Source organism: Tenrec ecaudatus, chromosome 10 (genome assembly GCF_050624435.1).
Source record: "Tenrec ecaudatus isolate mTenEca1 chromosome 10, mTenEca1.hap1, whole genome shotgun sequence".
NCBI classification, from domain to species: Eukaryota; Metazoa; Chordata; class Mammalia; order Afrosoricida; family Tenrecidae; genus Tenrec; species Tenrec ecaudatus.
In genome coordinates, this window is record NC_134539.1 from 91,555,053 (window position 1) to 91,577,379 (window position 22,327).

At 39.5% G+C, this 22,327-nt stretch overlaps 1 protein-coding gene across 4 annotated transcripts in view; it reads left to right on the forward strand.

The window, feature by feature from the left end:
* Window positions 1–22,327, forward strand: part of NRG3 (neuregulin 3) — a 1,273,738-nt gene that overhangs the window by 508,033 nt on the left and 743,378 nt on the right. For all 4 annotated transcript variants that reach the window (XM_075559154.1, XM_075559155.1, XM_075559156.1 and 1 more), the window contains exon 2: window positions 10,350–10,479. In XM_075559154.1, coding sequence (XP_075415269.1) covers window positions 10,350–10,479 — 130 coding nt within the window. The remainder of the gene's footprint in view (window positions 1–10,349; window positions 10,480–22,327) is intronic.

The following is a 22,327-nucleotide window of genomic DNA, read 5'->3' on the forward strand; positions in this document are numbered from 1 at the left end:
AGACAGTGTCTTATATTAATTTTTGCTCCCAAAGATGCACTAGGTCTTATATTCAGCGGATATCTTATTTTTCCATGAAAATGAATACGATACACATTTATTGTTTATTGTTTTATTAAAAGAGACCTCGTACTTCCTGTCTGCTCTGGCTGAGCTGCAGCCAACAGTGAGCTGCGTGGAGGCGCCCACTGCTCTGGTCCAGAGTCCAGAGTTACAATAGCTTTGGGGGTGCTTATTTTCACTGAGCTCTTATTTTCCGGGGGATACATTATATTTTGGCAAGAGGCAAAACTGAAAGTAGGTCTTATTTTGGGGGCATGTCTTACTTTTGGGGAAGCACAGTATCATGATATTTATTAAGAAAACACACACTCAATATTTTCTTTATGTCATTAGCTGGCTTCAGTGTGGGGCCACAGAGATAGCTTTGCCTACAAGAGGAATTCAAATGCTTATTTGCGATGAGGGCAAAGAAGCAGAAATGCAGACGTTAAATGGAAATTGACTGATTATCACAGTTCTAGATATGGGAATAAAATGTTCCTGGAGTTCAGAACACTGCAAGCTAATTCTAATGCTACTTTGGTAGAAACTGACATTTTTCATAGGTCTTTATTTAACAGAGGGATATATGCTGTTTACTCTAGGTAGAAGCAACAGTATATTTTAAGCCATGATGATTTTCAATGATGTCAGTGTCATGGAGCGCTTGTTTGTTCCAGTATTATTGGAATCAAAGGGGTCTGAGAGGGAAATGGAAAAGTGAAAGCACAAGCATTTTCTGTTTGTCTTATGTCACTTTGAGGAATAGGCTAGCAAGTAAACTTCCTCTTGGCTAATGAGGGCATGATGGTATTTTGAGCACAGAGTGCTGTCCAGGTGATTGCAACTATTTTGGAATGTGGGGAAGATAATTATGAAAACAGAGAATTCGGACTATAGGTTATTGCTACATATGCAAGAGAATTAAAAAACATTTTATTGGGGGCTCATACAATTCTTATCACAATCCATATATACATCCATTGTGTCAAGCACATTTGTACATTTGTTGCCGTCATTATTCTCAAAATATTTGCTTTCTACTTGAGCCCTTAATATTAGCTCCTCATTTCCCCCCACTCCCTCCCCACTTCCCCCTCTCTCATGAACCTTGATAATTTATACATTTTTATTTTTCCATATCTTATACTGTCCAATGTCTCCCTTCACCCACTTTCTGTTGTCCATCCCCTACAGAGGAGGTTATATGTAGATCCTTGTAATTGGTTCCCCCTTTCTACCCCACCTTCACTCCACCCTCCCAGCATCGCCACTGTCACCACTGATCCTGAAAGGATCATCTGTCCTGGATTCCCTGTGTTTCCAGTTGCTATCTGTACCAATGTACATCCTCTGGTCTAGCCAGATTTGTAAGGTAGAATTGGGATCATAATAGTGGAGGGAGGAAGCATTTAAGAACTAGAGGAAAGTTGTATGCTTCATCGTTGATACCCTGCACCCTGACTGGCTTGTCTCCTCCCTACAACCCTTCTGTAAGGGGGTGTCCAGTTGTCTACAGATAGCCTTTGGGTCTCTACTTTGCACTCACCCTCATTTACAATAAATGATTTTTTGTTCTTTGATGCCTGATACCTGATCCTTTTGACACCTCGTGGTCACACAGGCGGGTGTGCTTCTTCTCTGTGGACTTAGTTTCTTCTGAGCTAGATGGCCGCTAGTTTACCTTCAAGTCTTTAGGACCCCAGACACTATATCTTTTGAGAGCCAGGCACCATCAGCTGTCTTCACCACATTTTCTTATGCACACATTTGTCTTCAGTGGTCATGTCTGGAAGGTGGGCACCCGCTGATATATTTTTTTTTTGTTCTTTGATGCCTGATACCTGGTCCCTTTGACACCTAGTGGCCACACAGGCTGGCATGCTTCTTCCATGTGGGCTTTGTTGCTTCTGAGTTAGATGACTGCTTGATTATCTTCTAGCCTTTAAGACCCCATATGCTATATTTTTTTGATAGCCGGGCACCATTAGTTTTCTTCACCACATTTGTTTATGCGCACATTTTTCTTCAGCAATTGTGTGAGGACAGTGTGCATCATGGAATGCCAATTTAGTAGAACAGAGCATTCCATGCAAGGGAATTTTACCCCCTATAACTTACATGAAAAAAATGGTACTCTGACTCATGAGGTTGTCACAGAAATGAACGTTTCCCTTTGTGGCATCACCCTGCTTAAAAGATATTTCTATGTGTGGAATGCGTTCCTGGAAGATTGTTTAGTGAGAATGGTTGCCAAAGAAGGATTATTATTTTTTTAACAATTTATTGGGGCTGATACAATTCTTTTCACAGTTCATACATATACATACATCAATTGTATAAAGCACATCTGTACAGTCTTTGCCCTAATCATTTTTTTCTCTTTTCTTCTTTTACATTTTATTAGGGACTCAAACAACTCTTACCACAATCCATACATATACATACATCAATGCCAAAGAAGGATTATTGTGGAATTTAAGTCTATAGTGAAATCTCATGAAAATCTCTTCAAGTATCTGACCTCGATGTTAACAACAGTCCTCATGTTTGTTACCCAAGGCCTGTCTGCTCTGGAGAATCTTGACGGGACCCTGTTGATATCCTTATTATGCCCCTTTATGTTAGATTTCAAGACAGGTCAATTACTTTTAAAGGGTCATATTCTTTTTGAAGCTGTAAGTATCTAAGTACCCCGGTCACTAATTGCTCCCACTTCATGAAAGCATCTAATTCATAATGTGACTCTCTCCTCCTTAGGTTGAGCCTTGGTGGCATAGTGGGTAACACTCTGGACTGCTAACCACAAGGTCAGCAGTTTGAATCCACCAGCCACTCCATGGGAGAAAGAGGATTCTTTCATTTCCCAAGAAGGTTTATGATCTTTGAAACCCACCAAGGCCTCTCTACTCTGTATTATTGGGATTCTATGTGTTTGAAATCTTCCAGATAGCAGTGAGTTTGGCTTTTGAGTTTTCTCTTTAGGTTAACTCAAGCTGTGGGAATATTCAACTCACCTTTAAACAACCCTACACATTTTTTCACTGAAAAAAATAATATTCTTTGGTAATTTAAAAGTTTTTAACTCAAAAATCTTTAGAGTTGATGTGAGAAAATTATTCCAATAAGTATCTATTGAATAACTATTATGTAGCAGGTGATGGGCTAGGTACTAGGAACACAAGGTACAAATACTTTGTTCTGCTCTTTCAGAAGCATGTAATCTGTGAGAGCAGCAGAAAATAATCACACGTAATGGCCTGGTTTTTATTTCTAGTAGCAAATCAGAGGACCTCGCGTAGGGTGGCACTCATTTTTGTTAAACTTTGAAACCAACTTAATGATTGTGATTCAACGCCTATACCTTGTCTGTGGTTCAAAGCTAGGAGTGTAAATTCTTTGCCTGAGAGAAGAAAGGACAAAGAGATACATAAAAGCAATGGGATTAAGGCCTTTGACCCAACTGGAGGGAGGACCAATCAGAAGAGAGGCTACACTTGACATCAAACCAAAGATAGAAAGGATATGAGTTGGAATGAATTCCACAACAAAAGTGTTAGTTTGATGTGGGTATATGAATCATTTGATGATATTGTAATATATTTACATGCATGGTGTAGCATATTATAGGGTTACTTATTTATGGATTTTATTTTAAGGAATTGGCTCACACTATTGTGGGAGCTGACAAGTGTGAAACTGCAGGGCAAATTGGCATCCTAAAGTGGGAATTGATTGTGCTCTGTTGAAGTGAAACTGGTAAAGTCATTTTTTTCTTAAGACCTTGAACTGATTCAATGACACCCATCCACATTACTGAGGTTTGTCTCATAACTTTTAAATAAGCCGATTGCCCATATTAACCACATCCATAAAGTGCCTGAAGAGCAACACCTAGATTGGTATTTAATAAAATAGTTGGCTACTGCAGTTTAGCCACATAGACACATAGAAGCAACCATCATCACCTCGGGTATCCTGCACAATTGGGTTGATTCTGTGACATTCACTGAGACAGGGAATTCTGAATGAAGAAGAGCTTTCTTTTATTATTATTAAATTATTTTAATTTTGAGTTTCCCTTGGAATGGTCATCAGGAAGGAAAGGTAGATTGCGTAGACATCAGGAAAATGTGTGGGCTATCCATGTAAATTTGATAGCTATTGGTATGAGATGCTAACAGATTATATATATATATATATCTTGGGGAAAGTGACTCTCAGGGCATATGGAGCATACGGATGATACTCTGAACTTGATCAAACAGCTTCCTAATGCCCACCTCCGGGATGGCTCATACAGTCTCATTTCGGGGTCTGTCCATCAATTCGAATTTCTAGTGGGCTCCCAAATGATGCTAATGCTCTTGATTTGAAGACCATGCTTGTAGAAGCTTTCACCTAAGGAAAGAACAAAAGCAAAACAACTTTTAAGTAACTAAGAATGAGAAAAAGCATAGGGGAATTCGGCATGTTGCACAGTTTTCAGTCCAGAAGTCAATTGTTAAGAGCAATGTGACTCTCATAAATGACTTCAGCACTGTAAGTCTAAACTGCTACATGAGCAAGACTTAGGATAACAACTAAGAGTGTCTTTACATAGCATTATTTTAAGTTCAGAAATGTATATCTAAATAAAATTAGCTCCGTGCTGAGTATGCATGAGGAGTTATTTGAGACCTAAGATTTAAGCAATCTAGCACTTAAGTATAGGCTAGCTGGCATTTAATTGGCCAAATCCAAAACCCAGCAATCTGTGATAACAAGAAGCCAAGAAAATACTGATTTCAAGTAGGTGGGAATGGTTAAGAGGGTTGGACACTGCTAAGAGTTCAAGCAGGGTTTTTTTTTTTTATCAGTATTTGATCTTTAAATCCTGTTGGGCACATGGACTAGACTGTTTCAGTCGAGTGAAATGGGAAGCAGTGAGAGGCTGCATGCACTGGATGCACCAGTAAGAGGAGCTGCGAGTTTCACGAGGAGAGTGGCAAGCAGTTGGCACATACACCTCAGTGAGCGCAGAAGGGAACTCAACCTGAAGACATAATCCCTCATTCCAACATAAAGGCGTCTTCATGGAACCACTGATGTCCAGTGCAAATTCATTTCAGCTGAAATAGAATTGATAAAAGAAAACTTTCAAAACGGAAGGTGGTAACCAAAATAAGGAGGCTGTTGACACGTTTCAAGAATGTAACCTGCGTCACAGCAGGGAGCCACGAGTGTAAAAATTGTTGAACGGGAACCCAAATGGCTATGTAAACCTTCCCCCCAAACCCAATAAACCATTCTTACAGAGAACAAGGACGGTGGCAGTTATGTCAGGAAAATCTCCCTAGCGCTCTTTCTGCCATTTCTGTGGAAATCAACAGCTCTGAGGTATATCGCAAACTGCCAGTCTTCTCAGCAGTATCCAGGACTCAATTGAACTTTTAAATTCCTTACCCAACACTCCCCATTTCTCGCATGCAAGGAAAGTGAACAATTGTCTGATCTCTGGCAGCAGGGAGACTGCAATCTTTGGCTCTTGCCGGCTGAGTTTGTTCCCCTTTCAACCACAACTGCATTCTTCTGACATTTTTTCTTGATCATTAAATATTTTATAACTCAGTCTCCCACTGTGTTCCTTCCCGTGTGTCTGTGGGGGAAAAAGGCAGAGTCTACAGGGGGCATGAATGCGCGGTAACATGTTTCATTTACATTGCCCCCACCAAAAACCTGCTTTCTCAGAGACCGGATCCCAATATTTCTTGGGTCTATACAAGTATTTTGTTAATCCTGAAATTCTTGCGTTTAAATCAGCCAATTATTAACTTCTAAAGTCAATTGTGGAATAAAAATTACCTGATGAATAGGACAATTGTTAGCCATAAATGTGGAGAATGTATTGAAAGTCTACTCATGTGCCTCATTATTGTCCTCCCTCCTTCGCTAATGTATTTATTTATTTTATTTTATTCCTTCTTTCATTTCTTCTATAAGCTTGATCTCCCCTTGTAGAAGCCTCTTGCTATTCCTATTAAACCACACACACTTAAGACCTTGCCCCAGCCCCACTCCTTCCACAAGATGTTTGGGATAACTAGAGCCTGAATTAGATCCTCCTATTTTTTTATTGCTTTCTACAAGGACCAAGTGGAAAATTTTATTCCCCCCAAAAAATGTTGGTTCCCATATTGTACAGATATAGGATCGCATCATCCAAAATGATCATCGTCTCTTTATTAGACGATGGTTGATTTTAAGTAATAGAAAACCTGACTAACGGTAACTTCCACACAACATTCATATTACTCATACATCCAAACTCCAGCAAGGCGATCACAGAGCATGAGCTCTCGTGGTTTTGTTACAGATGCAGCATTTCTCCATCTTGAGGAAGATGACCTTGCACGTGTCAGATTGCTATTCACGATTGCAAAGCAGTTGCATCTAGGTATCGCTTCCTCAATAAACAATCTCAAAGCAGGAAGAGAATGCAGAGAAGAGAGCATGGCAGCAAGACCTTTGCCTGAGGATATTCTTTGTCTGGATGATCCAAAACCATTTCAGGAAAGCCTGCCTTATTAACCTGTTGTAAGATCAGTATGCGTCGCTTTAGGTCACAGGACTCTGTCAAGGACAGACTCAGGCAAAGAGAACATGCTTGTCTCACATGCTGCAGAGCAAAGGAGCCTGGCCATGCATAAGAGAGGGATCATTATTGCAGATCAATGATTGCGTCCAGCTCACTCTTAATAGCGTGTGACTTCTAAAAGACCATTGCACTAGGGGATATCCTGACCATTTTATGAAAAAATAAAAACTTAAATAAAAGAATTAAACATCGGTTGCCTGGGTAAACTACAGATTGCAGGCCAACTTCAGCCTGCCTCCTATTTTTGAAATCGTATTGATATAAGTCATTCACATTTGCTAGAGTTTGCTTGTGGCTGCTTTCACACTAGAGAGAACAGTTCCATTGTGACCATATGGCCTAAAATACTAACCATTCTAGCCTTTTAAGAAGAGATTTCCTCACCTCAAAATTAATCAATGTATCAGTGGACTGGAGATTTTGATGTCCATTGAATTATTTTACCTCATGGAGCATGGTACCAGGATGATGTATATAACAGGCAGGATGTCATAGCCGGATGACATCTATAACAAGGCGAGACCCTAACGTTAGAAACATAAGCCCTATCATTACATCCTGGTGTGCTGCCTGATTGTTTGTCCCGGGGAAAATTACTTTATTATTCTGAGCCTCAGTTTCAAAATGGGAAGCAGTGCCTACTCCATAAGAGTTCATGTGAGATTCAGGTTTTAGAAAATATTTTATTATGTTACCACCTTAAAATCTGACAGAAAAAAAGATAAAATGGGCCAGAAGTGAAAACAAAGGAATTTTATTTAGTCTTGTCAAAACTACTCAGAGTTTAAACCAATGGCATTATATGAATATTTGTAGTGAAATAGAATTTTAGAGAAATTCAAAGATTTCAAGTGTATTAATAATTGTCGTGTTCTAACCCGTTGGAAGTTGAAAAGTGGCATTGTACTATTATTTATTATATCATTAGGTTATTTGAAATGATCACATAAGGATATTTCCTTTAGATCTAGTCAAGTTATTGTGAGGGATTGACACATGTATATTTAAAATTATTTTGTGATTTTGTTTTTAATCATTTTATTGAGGCTCATACAACTCTTATCACAATCCACACATACATCAGTCATGTAAAGCACACTTATACATTCATTGCCCTCATTCTCAAAACTTTCATTTCCTGTTTGGGCTCCTGGAATCAACTCCTCATTTTTCTCCTCCCCCCCCCCGCCAAACTCCCCTTCATGAACCCTCATGAACCCATGATAATTTATAAATTATAATTTTATCATATCTTACGCTGCCCAGCGTCCCCCTTCACCCACTTTTCTGTTGCCCATCCCCAGGGAGGAGGTCACATGCAGATCCTTGAAATCAGTTTCCCCTTTGGTTAGATGGGAAAACCTTCATGCTCAGCCTGGTGTCTGTGCGTCTTCTCACCTCTGACCTCTCCAGACACATTTTCTCTTATCTCACATCGTTTGCAATGTGCTAATATGATGGAAATATGAGCAGCAGTGCAATCTGCAAAACGGTGGTAACCGCTAGAGACTGGTTGTCAGATGGAAAGTAATTGAGTGTAATTGCTTGACCATTGTCTTGCTCTTGGAATCTCTAGCTTGACCAAGACCCTGATTATAAAATAAGGCTCCCACTTTTTATGTTGTAGGTTATGTTCATGAAAAGCTGTTCTTAGATGAATGATCAGTGAACACCAATAAATAAAAAATAAGGAATTAAAGGAAAAGTTAACTAACAGATCATGAATTAATAGACTTTGACACTTAGCATAGTCATCTTCTTTGTGGCCTTTAAGATGGACTGTTTTCCCTCTGTGCTCTTGGATTTGAAATATTTCCTATGGAAATAAAAACATACTCTGTGTGACTTTTTATTACATTCGCTCTTGAAGAACAGAGCTTCACTACAGAAGAAATCTCTTGGAAATAGAACATGTGTCAGTCTTGCGGGCCCTTTATTTGGTGCCACAGTATTAACCAGGAGATAATCTCGAATGGGAAACATAAAATAGGTTCCCTTGTACCACCAAGAGGGAGACTAGAAGCGGGGGATTTTCATGGTCACGGTATATAAATAGTCTATGAGAGTAAGCGGGTGGTCTATGTGAATCTAGAGACAATGTGTTTTCATGTGCACCACTGTTGACACAAGCACGTTTATTAAGACCACACTATTGTGAGTTTCTCTCAAGCCTGTTCTATAAAAGATGTTTTATTAGATTGTGACGCTATCCCCAAGGATCCTATCTTCCTTCAAAGTACTTACAGTGATGTCAGCGGATGACATTTGCTGAAGACATCTTTGCTTGATAATGTGGTTAAAGTTCAATGTCTGCCCTCAAAGAACTAAGTCCCTACAGGATTGCGTAAACATGGAAGGGAATAAGGAGTCACTTGTAGCCTGTGGAAACTTTGGTATGCATTTATAATCAAGGATAAGGATATTGAAGGGGAAGATGACCAAAACACTGGAGAATTCCATAGGGATGTCCAGTTAAAAAAAAGGGGGGTGGGGTGAGGGACAGGGGATATAAGTGATGTAACAAGACATGGTGTGATGGTTCTTGGCATTGGGGGAAATAGAATGATACTTGGAAATTAAAGTTTAGAGTGTTTAGAGTGTGAGACCAGATTAGGCAGTCAGACAAAATTTGAAACAGTTAAAGTGCTTACGTGTTTTAAGAAGAATTTGAGCTATTCCCTTGGGGATGGAATTTTACATGTAAAAGGAAGGAGTACATTTTCTTGCTAGGAGGTAAGGAAGGCCTCCTTGTGTTTGCATAAAGAGTAGGAAGAAGCTCATGGCAGCCTCCAGTTAGGAAGCTACTATCATATTTTGTGCTGTTGAACATTATAATAATCTAGATTTATTGAAAATAAAACTTAAAGGTCTTAAACTGCTGAAAAATATATGGACCTTTGACTTTTGGAATATAATTTTCCTTTCATATGACAGTGGAATTGGTACTAATATGTCAGTTGCTAAAAACTTAGAGTTATGTCTAAATGTTATAACAGTACTATCATTTCTGTAGATAGCACGTACATATACTTAGTTTCCTCTCTGGAAGGCAGATATAGACATGTAGCTTAATTAAAAAAGTTAAATAATTATGATTTTTTAAATTGACTTTTTAAAAAGTATTTTCTGATGACACTAATTTGTTAAATACTTGCTAGAACCATTCTTCACAGTTGAGAGTCAATTTCAGTATTCTGAACATTTGCATTTTAATTATATCATATTAAAAGAAGAACAATTAAATAATAATTGTCTCAGTTATAGAACAGCACAAATCAATCACAAGAGACATGTATGGGCTTTGTAGTGACATTTGGCAACAATACGGGCAAGAGTGTTTCCATCTTCATGTAATATATTGATTAAAACTCAAATAATTTAGGATGTTTGGTTCCTGTCTCATTCTGCTTTCCCTGATAATGTGTCCAAGAAGAGACTGCTCTGCAGTTACTGCAATGGTTAAAGTGAGTGTGGCTATAAGGCAACAGAATGCATTGGTTGATCGAGCTCCTCTTGGACCACGGGGTCCCTTCCCTTTGTCTAAATGCCCCACGGTCAGAGGACACGCAAAGGTCTCCACACCTGGGAGTAGGACCGAATAGGCCTGAGACTAGGTTGCTGGCATCCAGGCGCACTGCTGACAGCATTTTTCCGGTGCTTTCCTTGACAGATACAACGACATATTCCACAGAGCGCTCAGAGCACTTCAAGCCCTGCCGAGACAAGGACCTTGCGTACTGCCTCAACGATGGGGAGTGCTTTGTGATTGAGACCCTGACTGGATCCCACAAACACTGTCGGTAAGCCACTGTGCTCACACCCACGGAGAGGACGAGACCTCAGGCCTCTATCTGTGCTAATGCCGATTCAAGTCTTAATGATAGAGCGTGTTTTAAATATTGAGCAGATGGAAGACTAAAGACCCAGGGCGATGTAGACAAAGTTTAAATTTCATCTGACCTTTTATATCTGTCCCTACAATGAGAAGAATCATTCACTCGTATTACAGCGAGGCTATGTCATGATGTGGGATTGAGGGGCAGAATTTATCTTTGGTTGGCAGTATGCAGACTGAGATAGGACCAAGGAAACACTCCTCTAAGATGTCTGTTCAGTTAAGATCTTGACCCATGCTTCTTTTGAACCACCCTCCTGAGACTGTAATGGTGCCCAATGAAAATTGCATCTTATCTTGATTCTGGCCCAGCTGATGAATTTCAATCCACTTTTTTTAACACCTCTGATGATGAAACACTCTCCAAGAAGGTGGTGCAAATGAAATCATCGTGCTTGTATAGTCTCAGTAGAGAACTACTTAAGGGAATGTCTCTGTAGAGGCCAGGAAGCTGTATAATTGGTTTTGGGGGACATAAGGTTACGTAACAGCTAAAAATAAAAAATGAATGGAGATAAACAGTGTGCTTTTAGACACTGCAACTTTAAGGCTCAATAGAAGAATCAAATTAACATCTGAAAAATATTTCCCACCTAGCTTTTATTTCTAGCACTGCCCTGGTAATTTGTTTTCCCTTGCAATTGAGTATGCTTCAGTGATCAGATCTACGTGCACCCCTTTCTTTCTCTTTATTTACTCTGCGCATATGACACAGGTATTAAATTAATTATTCTGAATCATGCAGCGTGGAAAATTGCAACGTTTTTTCTTTTCCATTCCTATTATAAAACTTGATTTTGTGCTACTTTGTAAGATGGCATGGAGAAATAAATTGTGTTTTTATAAACTTGCAAGATGCCCCCAAAGCTCAGGCTTTGGTGACAGCCTCTGTCCACTCAAAGGACTTGCTGCACAGAGTGGGCAACTGTCCTAGTTTAGGAAAAATGTTATCTGTAACAGTAAGTTTCTGTAAAGTTTACGGCACATCCTAGATCACTTTCCTTTACGTTGGATAAAGCCGTGTTCATATGATGGCGGCCTATGCCATAGAGTAGAAAGACAATGGGGATTCTTCTTCCTTTATCTCTTTTCTCTGGCTCTAAGAATTGCTTCAGCCGGGACACCAGGGACTTTTAGAAAGACTTCAGTGGGAAGTCCAAGGCTGAGCTACAGTTTCAAATCATGCTTGTGTTGATACTCCATCAGATCTCAGAGGTCTCTCTGTAATGATACTAAAATCCTGATGCGGGAGAGGGCATTGCAACCCACTGACATTTGACTTTCTAGTCAATTGATGGAAGTTGAGTGAGAAGAATCAACCTAAGCAGTGACTTGCTTTGATGGTGTTTGCTCCGTGGAAGGATCCAAGGGGCTCCACCACAGAACAAAGGCAGATTCGATTCTTCCTTTCTGAATGGCCACACGAGCAGAGGAATTCTTATTGTACGACAACATACAATTCCACCCTATTCTTATAAGTCCATGGGTTCCAGGTCTGAAAAAAATAATAGTAATTTGCTTTTGTGTACATGTATATGTCTTAGTATTTTAACATACTTAAGCAGAGATCTAGCTGTGTGATAGTTGGAACTCTGAACTTGCATAATAATTTGGCTTTCGGTCTTCATATTTTTGCATATTTCAGCACAGACAACCTGTTATTTAATGTAGAGTCACAACATAGCTAATCATGATAAAAGACTAGCCTACAAAGGACTGGGAACTCGAGTAGGTTAATAAATGCCTATAAATCTCCCACTAGTGAGTATGAATAAATCACACATTGCTTGTACTAGCTATTCATCTTTCAGGCTTTGCTGTGAATAAAAGGCTTACATTTGTTCCTGTACCAGCTACTTTTAAGAATTCCAGTGTAGTTATTAATAATGTGTCATTTGGTATATTTAAGCAGTATGTTCCATTCATTCTTCTCCTATCTGACAAATGTTTATTGAGCACTTTCTATCACCAAGATGCTGTTGAGTAAATATATACAGAAATGAACTCAGGGATTAGAGAGCTCTGCACTCTGAAATGCGCTTGCAGTAAGTGAAACACTTCATCATTAGGAAGTAAGAAAAAACAAGGGAAAGTGTGTTAGAGTGCCTGCCTGCTCCTAGGCGTTGCTTCATAACGCCATTAGTAACTGAATTATGATTCACATTAAACAAGATGCCATTTAGTACACAAGGGCAGTTACTAAAGGACGGTGCATAAATATAGGTCATCACATCGCTTTCTTTTCACATGTCTCAAAAGAGTAGACATCTGAGGGAGAGCATGATTATATTTCCTAGTTAAGATGTTGTGACCCTTTGAACAATGACACCACCTTTTAAATTCTTCTTGTCTTTGAAGAGATACATTTTCAATTTTTTTTAGTGTGCCAAGGAAGTAAAATAGCAAAACAAGTCCTTGTGAATCCAAAACAATCCATGACAAGTGTACTGAAAGGTCATGCCCTAAAATGTGACAGTCTATTCCTTCTTTGTGGCCCGTCTGTCTTAGTCTGGAAGCTCCGGAGGACACTGCCCAGCAGGGGTGATCCTGCGGGTGCTTGGCATCCTGTGGCAGAGCCTCGAGCGTCATAGCAACATACAAGTCTATGCAGTCTGTCAAGCTCACAGACGGGAGGTGGTTAAATGGCGAACAGTGATAGTCCCTAGCAAAAGGAGGCTCGATGTGCTCCGCTTCGTTACTCCTCCCATTGGGTTAGGTATTCTCAAGTCATTCAAAGAGCACCTGCAGTATTAGTATTTCAAAATTAGAGACAAATAATGAGAATTTCAGAGGAACAGTAAAGTCTTAGAAACGACTCAAGAATAGGATTTTGAAAAGCAATGCCTATACGTCATGCATGCATACACATGCATACATGCTTAGGAACAGCATTGAATCATTTACCAGACATTTTAATAGCTTTTAAATTCTATTTTTCCATGAACTTTTTGAAGCTTCTTCATAAAGAAAAGCATATTTAAATTTGTAAGATAATTTACTCAAACACTATCTAAATTTAAAAGGTATTATAAATATCAGAGAGTCCAGAAACTATAAGTGAAAATAGAGTGATATGTAGTAGGCTGTGTGATATAATAAAGATGTATGAATAAATTAGAGGAAAAGTGTAGACTGTTAGATGAGTAAATGGTTGATTAATTATATATCGTTGTAGATATTTATGTAGAAATATATTTATTTTAATCATTGTAATTGAATTGTGGTGCCGGAAAAGAACAGTGAAAGTACATGGGCAGAGAATGTTGATAGCACAGGTCTAAGTAGCAGGTAAGTGGCTAAATGGTTAAGGTGATGGACTAGAAAGCACATGTCCGGAGCATGTAAAAGACAAAGTCTCACCCTCCTGGCCCCCAAGGAGCACTGTGGTCATACCTCTCCCAAGAAGATCCCCTTGTCCTCTGAGCAATCCCCGGTGTTTCCACAGAAGGAAACAGTACCTGGTCCAACGCCGGCTCCGCGATGTTAGAGCCCTTTGGGTCAGACCATCTTGCTGAGAGCTCTTCTTTTTATCTCAGCCCTTTTAATTTACCAAACATTATGTCCAAAGTACATGAGATCAGGTATCACCACCCTTGCCTCTAGGGAGCACTCTGGCCATACGTCTGAGACAGAGTTGTTTGTTCTTTGAGCATTCTGTGATATTTTAATATTCTTTTCTGGCTCTAGAATTCAAATGCACAGATTTTGCTCAGTCTCCTTCATTCAATGGCAAACTTTCAAATATATATGAAGCAATTAAAAATACCATCGCTTCAGTGAGGTGAACCTCAGCTTACAAAGTAACATCCTCATTTGTCAATGCTCTAGAGAGGTCTTGTTCAGAAGATTGGCCTGGCACACGGAGTATGTTGATTGCTTGGCCGCTGCTTCCATGAGCATTGATTGTGGATCCAAGAAAGACGAACTCTTTGACAACTTCAAACTTTCTCCATTTGCCATGATGTTATCTAGTGGACCAGGTGTGAGGATTTTGTTCTTTTTCATACTGAGTCATAATTCAGATTTGTGATCAGATTTGCAATCTTTGATCGTCATTAGCTAGTGCTTCAAGTCCTCCTCATTCTCAGCCACTAAGGTGCCATCTGTATATGATAGGTTGTTAATAAGCCTTCCTCCAATCCTGATGTGGATTCTTCATCATAAAATCCAGCTTCTCTGATGGTATTTCTCATCCTACAGATTAAGGAAAATGAGAGGATACATTCCTGTTGCACACTTTCCTGATTTTAAACTACACAGCATTCCCTTGCTCTGTTCACCATACTGTCTCTTGATGTACCGTTTCTTCATGAGCTCAATCAAAAACTGTTCTGAAATTCCTATTCTTCTTAAGGTTATCCATATTAAAAATGATGATCCGTACAGTCACATGGTTTGGCATAGTCAATAAAACACAAGTGAACATATTTTTTGAGTCTTCTCTGCTGGGAGTCAAGCTCCATCTGACATTAGCAGTGATATCCTTTGGCCACGTCCTCTTCTGAAGGAAGCCTGAACCACCGGCTGTGTCTTGTCCATGCACGGCTGTAACTGTTGGTGGATGCTCTTCAGCCACATTTTACTTACATGTGATATCAGTAATATTGTTCTATAATTTTGGAAAGAAAAATAACCCAACAACATTCTAAAACAATATCATTATTTAGAATGGATACAAATATGGATTTCTTCCAGTCCGTCGAGCAATTCTTGGCATAGAGGAGGATTTCCCGTCCTTCCTAAGCTTGTTGAAACATTCAGATGTTCTTCATTCAATTCCTGGAATGTTGATTTTGGCTAATGATTTCAGTGTAGCTTGAACCTCTTCCTTCAGCACCTTTTGTTTTAGCTTATATACTACCTCATGAAAAGGTGGGATGACTAGCAGGGTTTTTTTGTCTTTTGGTGTGTGTGTGTGTGTGTGTGTGTGTGTGTGTGTAGGAATCCAGTGACTGTAGTCTTTCCAACCTCTTTGGAATTTTCCTGGATCATTCAATATTTTGTTTACTATAAGAAGCTATAAGAATCTAACTTACAGAGAAATGTATGAGTATATGAAGATTCAGGTGCAAACATTTTGCCACAGTTCTATTTATAAGAACAGAATAGTCTGATTTTAATGTTGATGTCTGTTACAATATATCTATACATAGGATAAAGTCCATATCACTGACATTTTCAACATTGCTTTGCCCAAAGGAAAATGCTTATTATATTATGCATTATATTGAAATCAACAGAGACCACTTACGCTTTGTATTGAAATCAACAGAGACCACTGGAAAATGAACATGTAATAGAATCCTGATTCAAATACAAAATATCAAAAAAGTTTACTGCTGTTTCCTTCTTGGAACCTTGTGTTTTATATTTCACATGAATTTCATTTACAATATGTAATAGATAATGGAAATACCCTTTTAATGCTAATTGGGCAAATAAACTACTAATCCATGGTTTCCTTTAGATTAATTATAATATTTAATATTTGGGTGATGAGTTCTTCAATTGAAAATTATTGTCCAGGATAAGAGTGGCATACAGAGTCACATTTTTCTTCATGTGTAGCACCTAGTAAAGAAAGATTAGCCCTACACTTCTATTCTTTCTTTAAAAAATGTTTCTATTGTTCTCAAGTCTCCTGTGACTCATAGCAACCCTATGAGACAGATCAGAACTGGATTTTCAAGGCTGTGATCATTAGAGAATTAAATGGCCACATCTTTTTCCAGCATGTCATTATTATATATGGTTAGTAGGCTGAGAGTTTTCAATTGAACCATTTAGATGAAGTATTTGAATGTGCTCATTTCCTTATTAATAATTCAGCTTTACTTTTTAAAACAATAACATCCCATCTCAAGTTATGTGCTTAGAAAACATTTTTTAAAATTAGATTAAGTAAGAAGACATGTCCTACAGAAATTAATCTGGGTAGAGAAGAATCATTGGTTATTAGAAACTCCTAGAATAAAAAATATTTTGAGTTAAAAAAAGCAGAGGGTTTCTAGTTTTATTTTTATTTCTTACCATTTTATTGGCATGTAATCTACATATACAAATCAACCGGTCAATCATATCCAGAAGAATAGTACAGTCATTGCCACAATCAATTTTAGAACATTTTCTCTTCCCGCCCCCCCCCTGCATGATTAAATCACCTTTAAAAGGAGTTGTGTCATCACACTCAGTTCCAGTGCTCCGTCTCCCTCTCCCCTCCACTGTTTACTCCTCAAATCCCCTCCCCCTCCCCATTTCTGCCCCCCGCATGCCCCACAAACCATTGCATCAGTTATTATCTTTAGGCACACACTCCTCTGTTTCACCAACTGAGAAACCCAACAGAAACAATAAAAACAAAAATGAAATGAAGGGCTAAGGAAAAACAACAGTAAAATGAAGATAAACATACAACCAGTAAGACAGAGAAGAGCACCATCAATATTTAAAAAGCCAGAGAAGTTTTGTCATGAAATAAGCAAGAGATTCTTGCAACTTGAATGAATTCAGGTTGGGTCTAGAGGGAGATTAACTGACCACGTATCAAATTTGGTCCAGCATATTCAGGATTACATCGATCTTTATTTGATAGTAAGTCTGTCCCAGATATTTGCCTGTGGATAGAGGGGATCTTTCTGCAGCTTCATCTGACTAGATAATGCTGCAGATAGGTTTGGGGCTCCTACTGTCCTTCACAGCCTTCCACCAATTGGGAGTTCACAATCTTAGCTCTGATATGTTTCCCTTCATCTTATTTGAATGTTGGTATCATGCTAGCATTGGATCACACTGACTGGTGTTCTTCTTCCATGTGGACTTAGTTGAATCCTCACTTAAATGGATGTTTGTTTGAGTATAAATCTTTAAGACTCCAGACACTATTCTGATTGATAACTGGACACCATCTGTTTTCTCTCTACCACACTTTGCTGTAGCAGCTTTATCTTCTGTGATTGTGTTAGTCTAGATGGACTAGAGAAACAAATCCATAGAAACTCCTTTGTGTATAAGAGAGAGTTTTATATGAAGGATAATTGTACATTAAGAAAGCATCCCAATCCAGTCCAGTCCAAAGCCATAAGTCCTATATGAGCCCATATGCTTAATACCAATCTATAAAGTCCTCGTCAGACTCACAAAGCACATGCAATCATGCTGAATGCAGGACAACCACAGGACAGTGGGTAGAAAGTCTTGGGATTCAGTGGCGTTGTAACATCTCAGCACTAGCAGCGTCTCTACATGGCTTCCCTGGCTTCAGAGGTCTGGTTGCCTGTGGCTTCTCCAGTTCTGGGCACTAGTGTAGTGTCATGTGTCTTCTCAGCTGCATGGTCTCCCAGGGAGTGAGTAGAGAGTTTCTCCTGTCTCCAAGGAGGAAAAACCAGAATTCCCAGAAGTCTCAGGAGAAAGACATGTCTACACAGAAGCCTCATTGGCTATGATGGATTGACAGACTAGACTCCACCCCAACATGCTTAATCCTCCTATTGACAAATGATTATCTAACTACCACAGTGATCATTTCATGAGGGCGAGTATGAAGCAGGGTCATGTTATCAGAACTAACTGTTCTTGGGTTGAGGCTAGAGTTAAATAGGATCCCAGAATACATGTGCTTATCTACGGAATCTACATGATAGAAGTTTGCTTTGGCAGTCACATGACAAAATCATACCCCCATAGGACCAGGTACACCAGCACCAACAACCAACCAACCAACCACCAAAAAAAAAAGTTAAAAGGAGGAAAGCAGAAACCCGTATCAACAACAACAACAAAAAAGTGGTATGTCGCCTATCATTCCATTGGAGTATAAAACGATTGCGCTCTGTGAGTATGAGGAATTTATGTGAGTGCAGATGCATCTTGAGCCATAGACCTTGAGTTGTTACCTTACTCACTTCCTAGATCAGCTATTTGAAGTGCAGATCCCTACCCAACAGATCAAAGCCTGTCAAGTCATGCCAAGGGCGTGCTTCGAAGTATGGTGATCCAGGGTCTCATTCCATTGGACGTTACCCAAGCCATGGGTTCCCCCCAAGGTCCAATGGCTGCCATTTCCACAGGCAGCGGGGCAATCTCTCTCTGCTTCCTCTCCCATCCGAATACACCAGTCCTCAGTCCATGGGTGCAGGCCACACATTTCATTCAGCCAGACCTCACTATTAAATTGTCCTGGTGCAGTGCCTGCATTATGCCAGGCTGCCTGCACGGGCAGCATCCACATGCATCATGCATGCACGGCATGGTTCACCGCAGGTTGGGTAGAAATGTATTCTTAGAGTCTATCCAGGAACATAAAATCTGGTTCAATTTCCCCTAGGTTCTCTAAAATAGTTGTTTAACAACCCTTCTGGATGTGAAGTTACTTCTCCCCAATCATACTTATCAAGTGAACTATCAGCATGTCTTCCAAAATGTACATGCTCCCCTCCCGTGTTCCTCCCTTGGCTTTCCAGCAAGCGTCTCCTTGATTTTCCTCAGCCGTGTCTCCACGTTATAGAACCTCAAATGGATGGCCATCTCCCCTCTTGAGCGAGTTGCCCCAGACACGGTGAGCCCCTTCCTTCAAGTTGCCTCTTGTTAACTATGCAGAAGGACAATGATGAAAGATAGCCTTCTCCCCTTTTGTTCATGGGTTCCGAACACTCGTTTAATTGGCGTGTCTGCTTATAGCAGTGAATCCCTGTCATTTATTTCTGTTTGGATGCTTATGATTCCTTTCCTTTCTCTATCGGAAGGATCGTGTTGTTTTTCTGGCTCCACTTCCTGGAGGGGTTGTGTTAGGGTGTTGATTTTAGATTTCTTCCTGTGCGTTTTGATAGCTATAAATTGGCCATCAAAACAGATTACTGCTTTTTCTGTGTCCCAAAAGTTTTGCACTTTATCTTAGCCAAAAGGCTGAGAAGCACTATGTCCCAGAGGTTGGGGATGTTATGTTACCATTCTCAGTTTGGTTTTCAGTTGATCTATTTTCGTGTCCTTTTCAGAAAACTTATGAACTTGGATATTCATTCCATCTGTATTATATTTAACTAGGGTAGGTGGATAAAGCCATCACAACAGAAAATAAAGGTAGCCATTTGAATGGACCAAATGTGCTTTGAGGCTTAGTTCAAGTTGAAAGTATATGTCTTTTCTGAATTGAAGCTCATTAAATATTTCACTTGGCTTAGAGGGAAAAAAAGTCATATTCAAAACTTTAGAAAAGATGTCACTTGAGTTGAATTTGACCTATCATGAGAATTTCAGAACGCTTTCAAGCAATTTCCTTGAAGATGCTCAGAGAAATTGAAATATGGAACAGCCAGAGCAAGAGGACAGCGTTCCAAGGACAACCATTGTCAGGGATGATCCTTCAACAAGGGGACTAATGGACGAGAGAGCAATCTGGGAAACTGTTGGTCATGTGGGGAGTGGGCAACAATGGCCAAATCTACCTATTTTCAAATGAAGAACTCATCACCAACACGGAGATGGTGTTCTTTCCCATAGCCTGCTCTGCCGGAGTAGCTTTTAAACTCATAGCTTCCATTTATAGGATAGTTGACGGGGCATAGTATAATGATATGCCTGTGACATTGCTATATGCAATTACAGAACCATCCCTGCTAATACTTTGCTCTGTCACTTTGGATGCCACTTACCTTTTGCACCCAGCAAGGGTCCTCTTCATCAATTGGTTCTTCAGTAAGTCCTCTGAGAGCAGAAATAGCTAATGATTCCCTGTGGTTGGAGCAAGCATGTTGGAGATGGAGTTTTGGCACACATACCTGAATTCTTCTGAGTAGAAGTGATTGAGGCTGCTAGATCTATGTAGACTGGACAGGGTACCTGAAGTGTGAAACAAAATTCAAACAAAAGTCCCTAGTTACTCAGGGATGTGTCCATGATATTGCTTCCACAGTGAGCCCATTCATGATATGAGTAATTTGTAATTGCTGTGATTGTAACAACCGGTTTACTGATTGCCCTTGACAAGCCGACACAAACCAGATGAAATTGGTGTGCTGCTCTGTGAATGTGGTTCATTGACATACACTACTTCATTCAAAAAGAAAATAAGCACAGAAAAGGGTTCCAGGAATGTGCATGTGCATGTGTGTAAGAGAGGGAGGAAGAGAGAGAGAGAGAGAGAGAGAGAGAGAGAGAGAGAGAGAGAGAGAGAGAGAGAGAGAGAGAGAGAGAGAGAGAGAGAGATCTGAGAGTCTGAGAGCACAGGGATGGAATCATGTTTAGTCAGTCAACATTTAGTATTTTTTTGGTGATGGGAAAGGTGACATTGAAGGTAGTAACGTGCACATAGATTGACCAAGACAAGTAATGCCATTGAGAAGTCAACCACCACTCACGTGGTTCTCCAAGGTGGCACACTTATTGCTGTGACGCTGGGAGCTGTACCACTGGTATTTCAAATACTAGCAGGGTCACCTGTGGTGGACAGGTTTCAGCAGAATTTCTGGACTAAAAGGGTCTAGAAATAAATACTTTCTAATCTACTGCTACAAAATGTCCAATGACAATCTGATGAGTATCCCCAGAGCTCTGTCTGAAACAACACGAGCCCTGGTACGACAATATGAAAAATCCCAAGGGGAAGAGCTGCATCCTCGCATTAGAGATGACCTTATGACTTTAAAGACTGGAAAATGGGGGGAAAGAGTTCCGTGAATTCATTTACTAAGTGGCATTCCTCAAAAGTAGAAGAAAGAGCTGCACAAAACCATTAACAATCCCGACATGAAATGCATCTGATCCAGAAACCAGAGGCACTCACAAGTGAAATGGAACACGGCAGAGAGACATTTCAGGCACTGTGATGGTTATTGTTAGCTGCAAATAGTCAATCGCAACCATAGAACAAAACATTGCCTGGTCATAGGCCACTTTTACATTGTTCTTATGTTTGAGCACATTATTGCAGCCAGTGTCAATAAGTCACCTCCAAGCCCTTTCTCTTTTTTTATGTCCCCCCACGTGACCAGGGATTGGTCTCCCTTGGGACAAGCATGTCAAAAATGTGTGCTAAGTCTCCAATCCTTGCCTCTATGGAGCCCTCTGGCTATGCTTCTACTTGTTATTTGATTTGTTTTTGTTTTATTTAAAACAGTTTTGGGGACATAATCCACATATCATACAATTCAGTAGTTCAAGCATATCAATAAGAGTTGTACAATCATCATCACAATCAATTTTAGAGCATTGTCTTCTTTCTTATACTCATTGTTATTAGTTCACCATTTCCCCACAAGTTCCCTTGCAACACCCACAGAAACCATTAATCCAGTGGCTATCTCTATAAATTCACCCATCTAGGATTTCATATACAGAAAAACATGCAACAACAAAAAGAAACAAAACAAACCATAAAAAGCTAACAACAATAACAAAATAAAATAGAGAAAAGCCTTAATTGAAATGAAAGCAGCAGATATTAAAAAACAGAACAATTTTACAATGGGTCAGTATAGAGATCAAATGATAAAGTGTTAGCTGTGGTCACAGGGCATCCATTGGAGGCTGAGTCTATGTGTAGACACGGGAAATGGAATTTGGGCTTCCACTTTCATTCATAATCTACAAACTAGGGGTTCATCATTTAAGCTTTGATAACATTGCTTCTTTTGGATTTGGATTAAAGTTTATACACACTGTACTAAAATATATCCTCATATGAAAGTCTATAAGGAGAATCAGCTAACACAATTAGTATTCAAATTTATGCCACAGCCATTAATAATATCAAAGCAGAA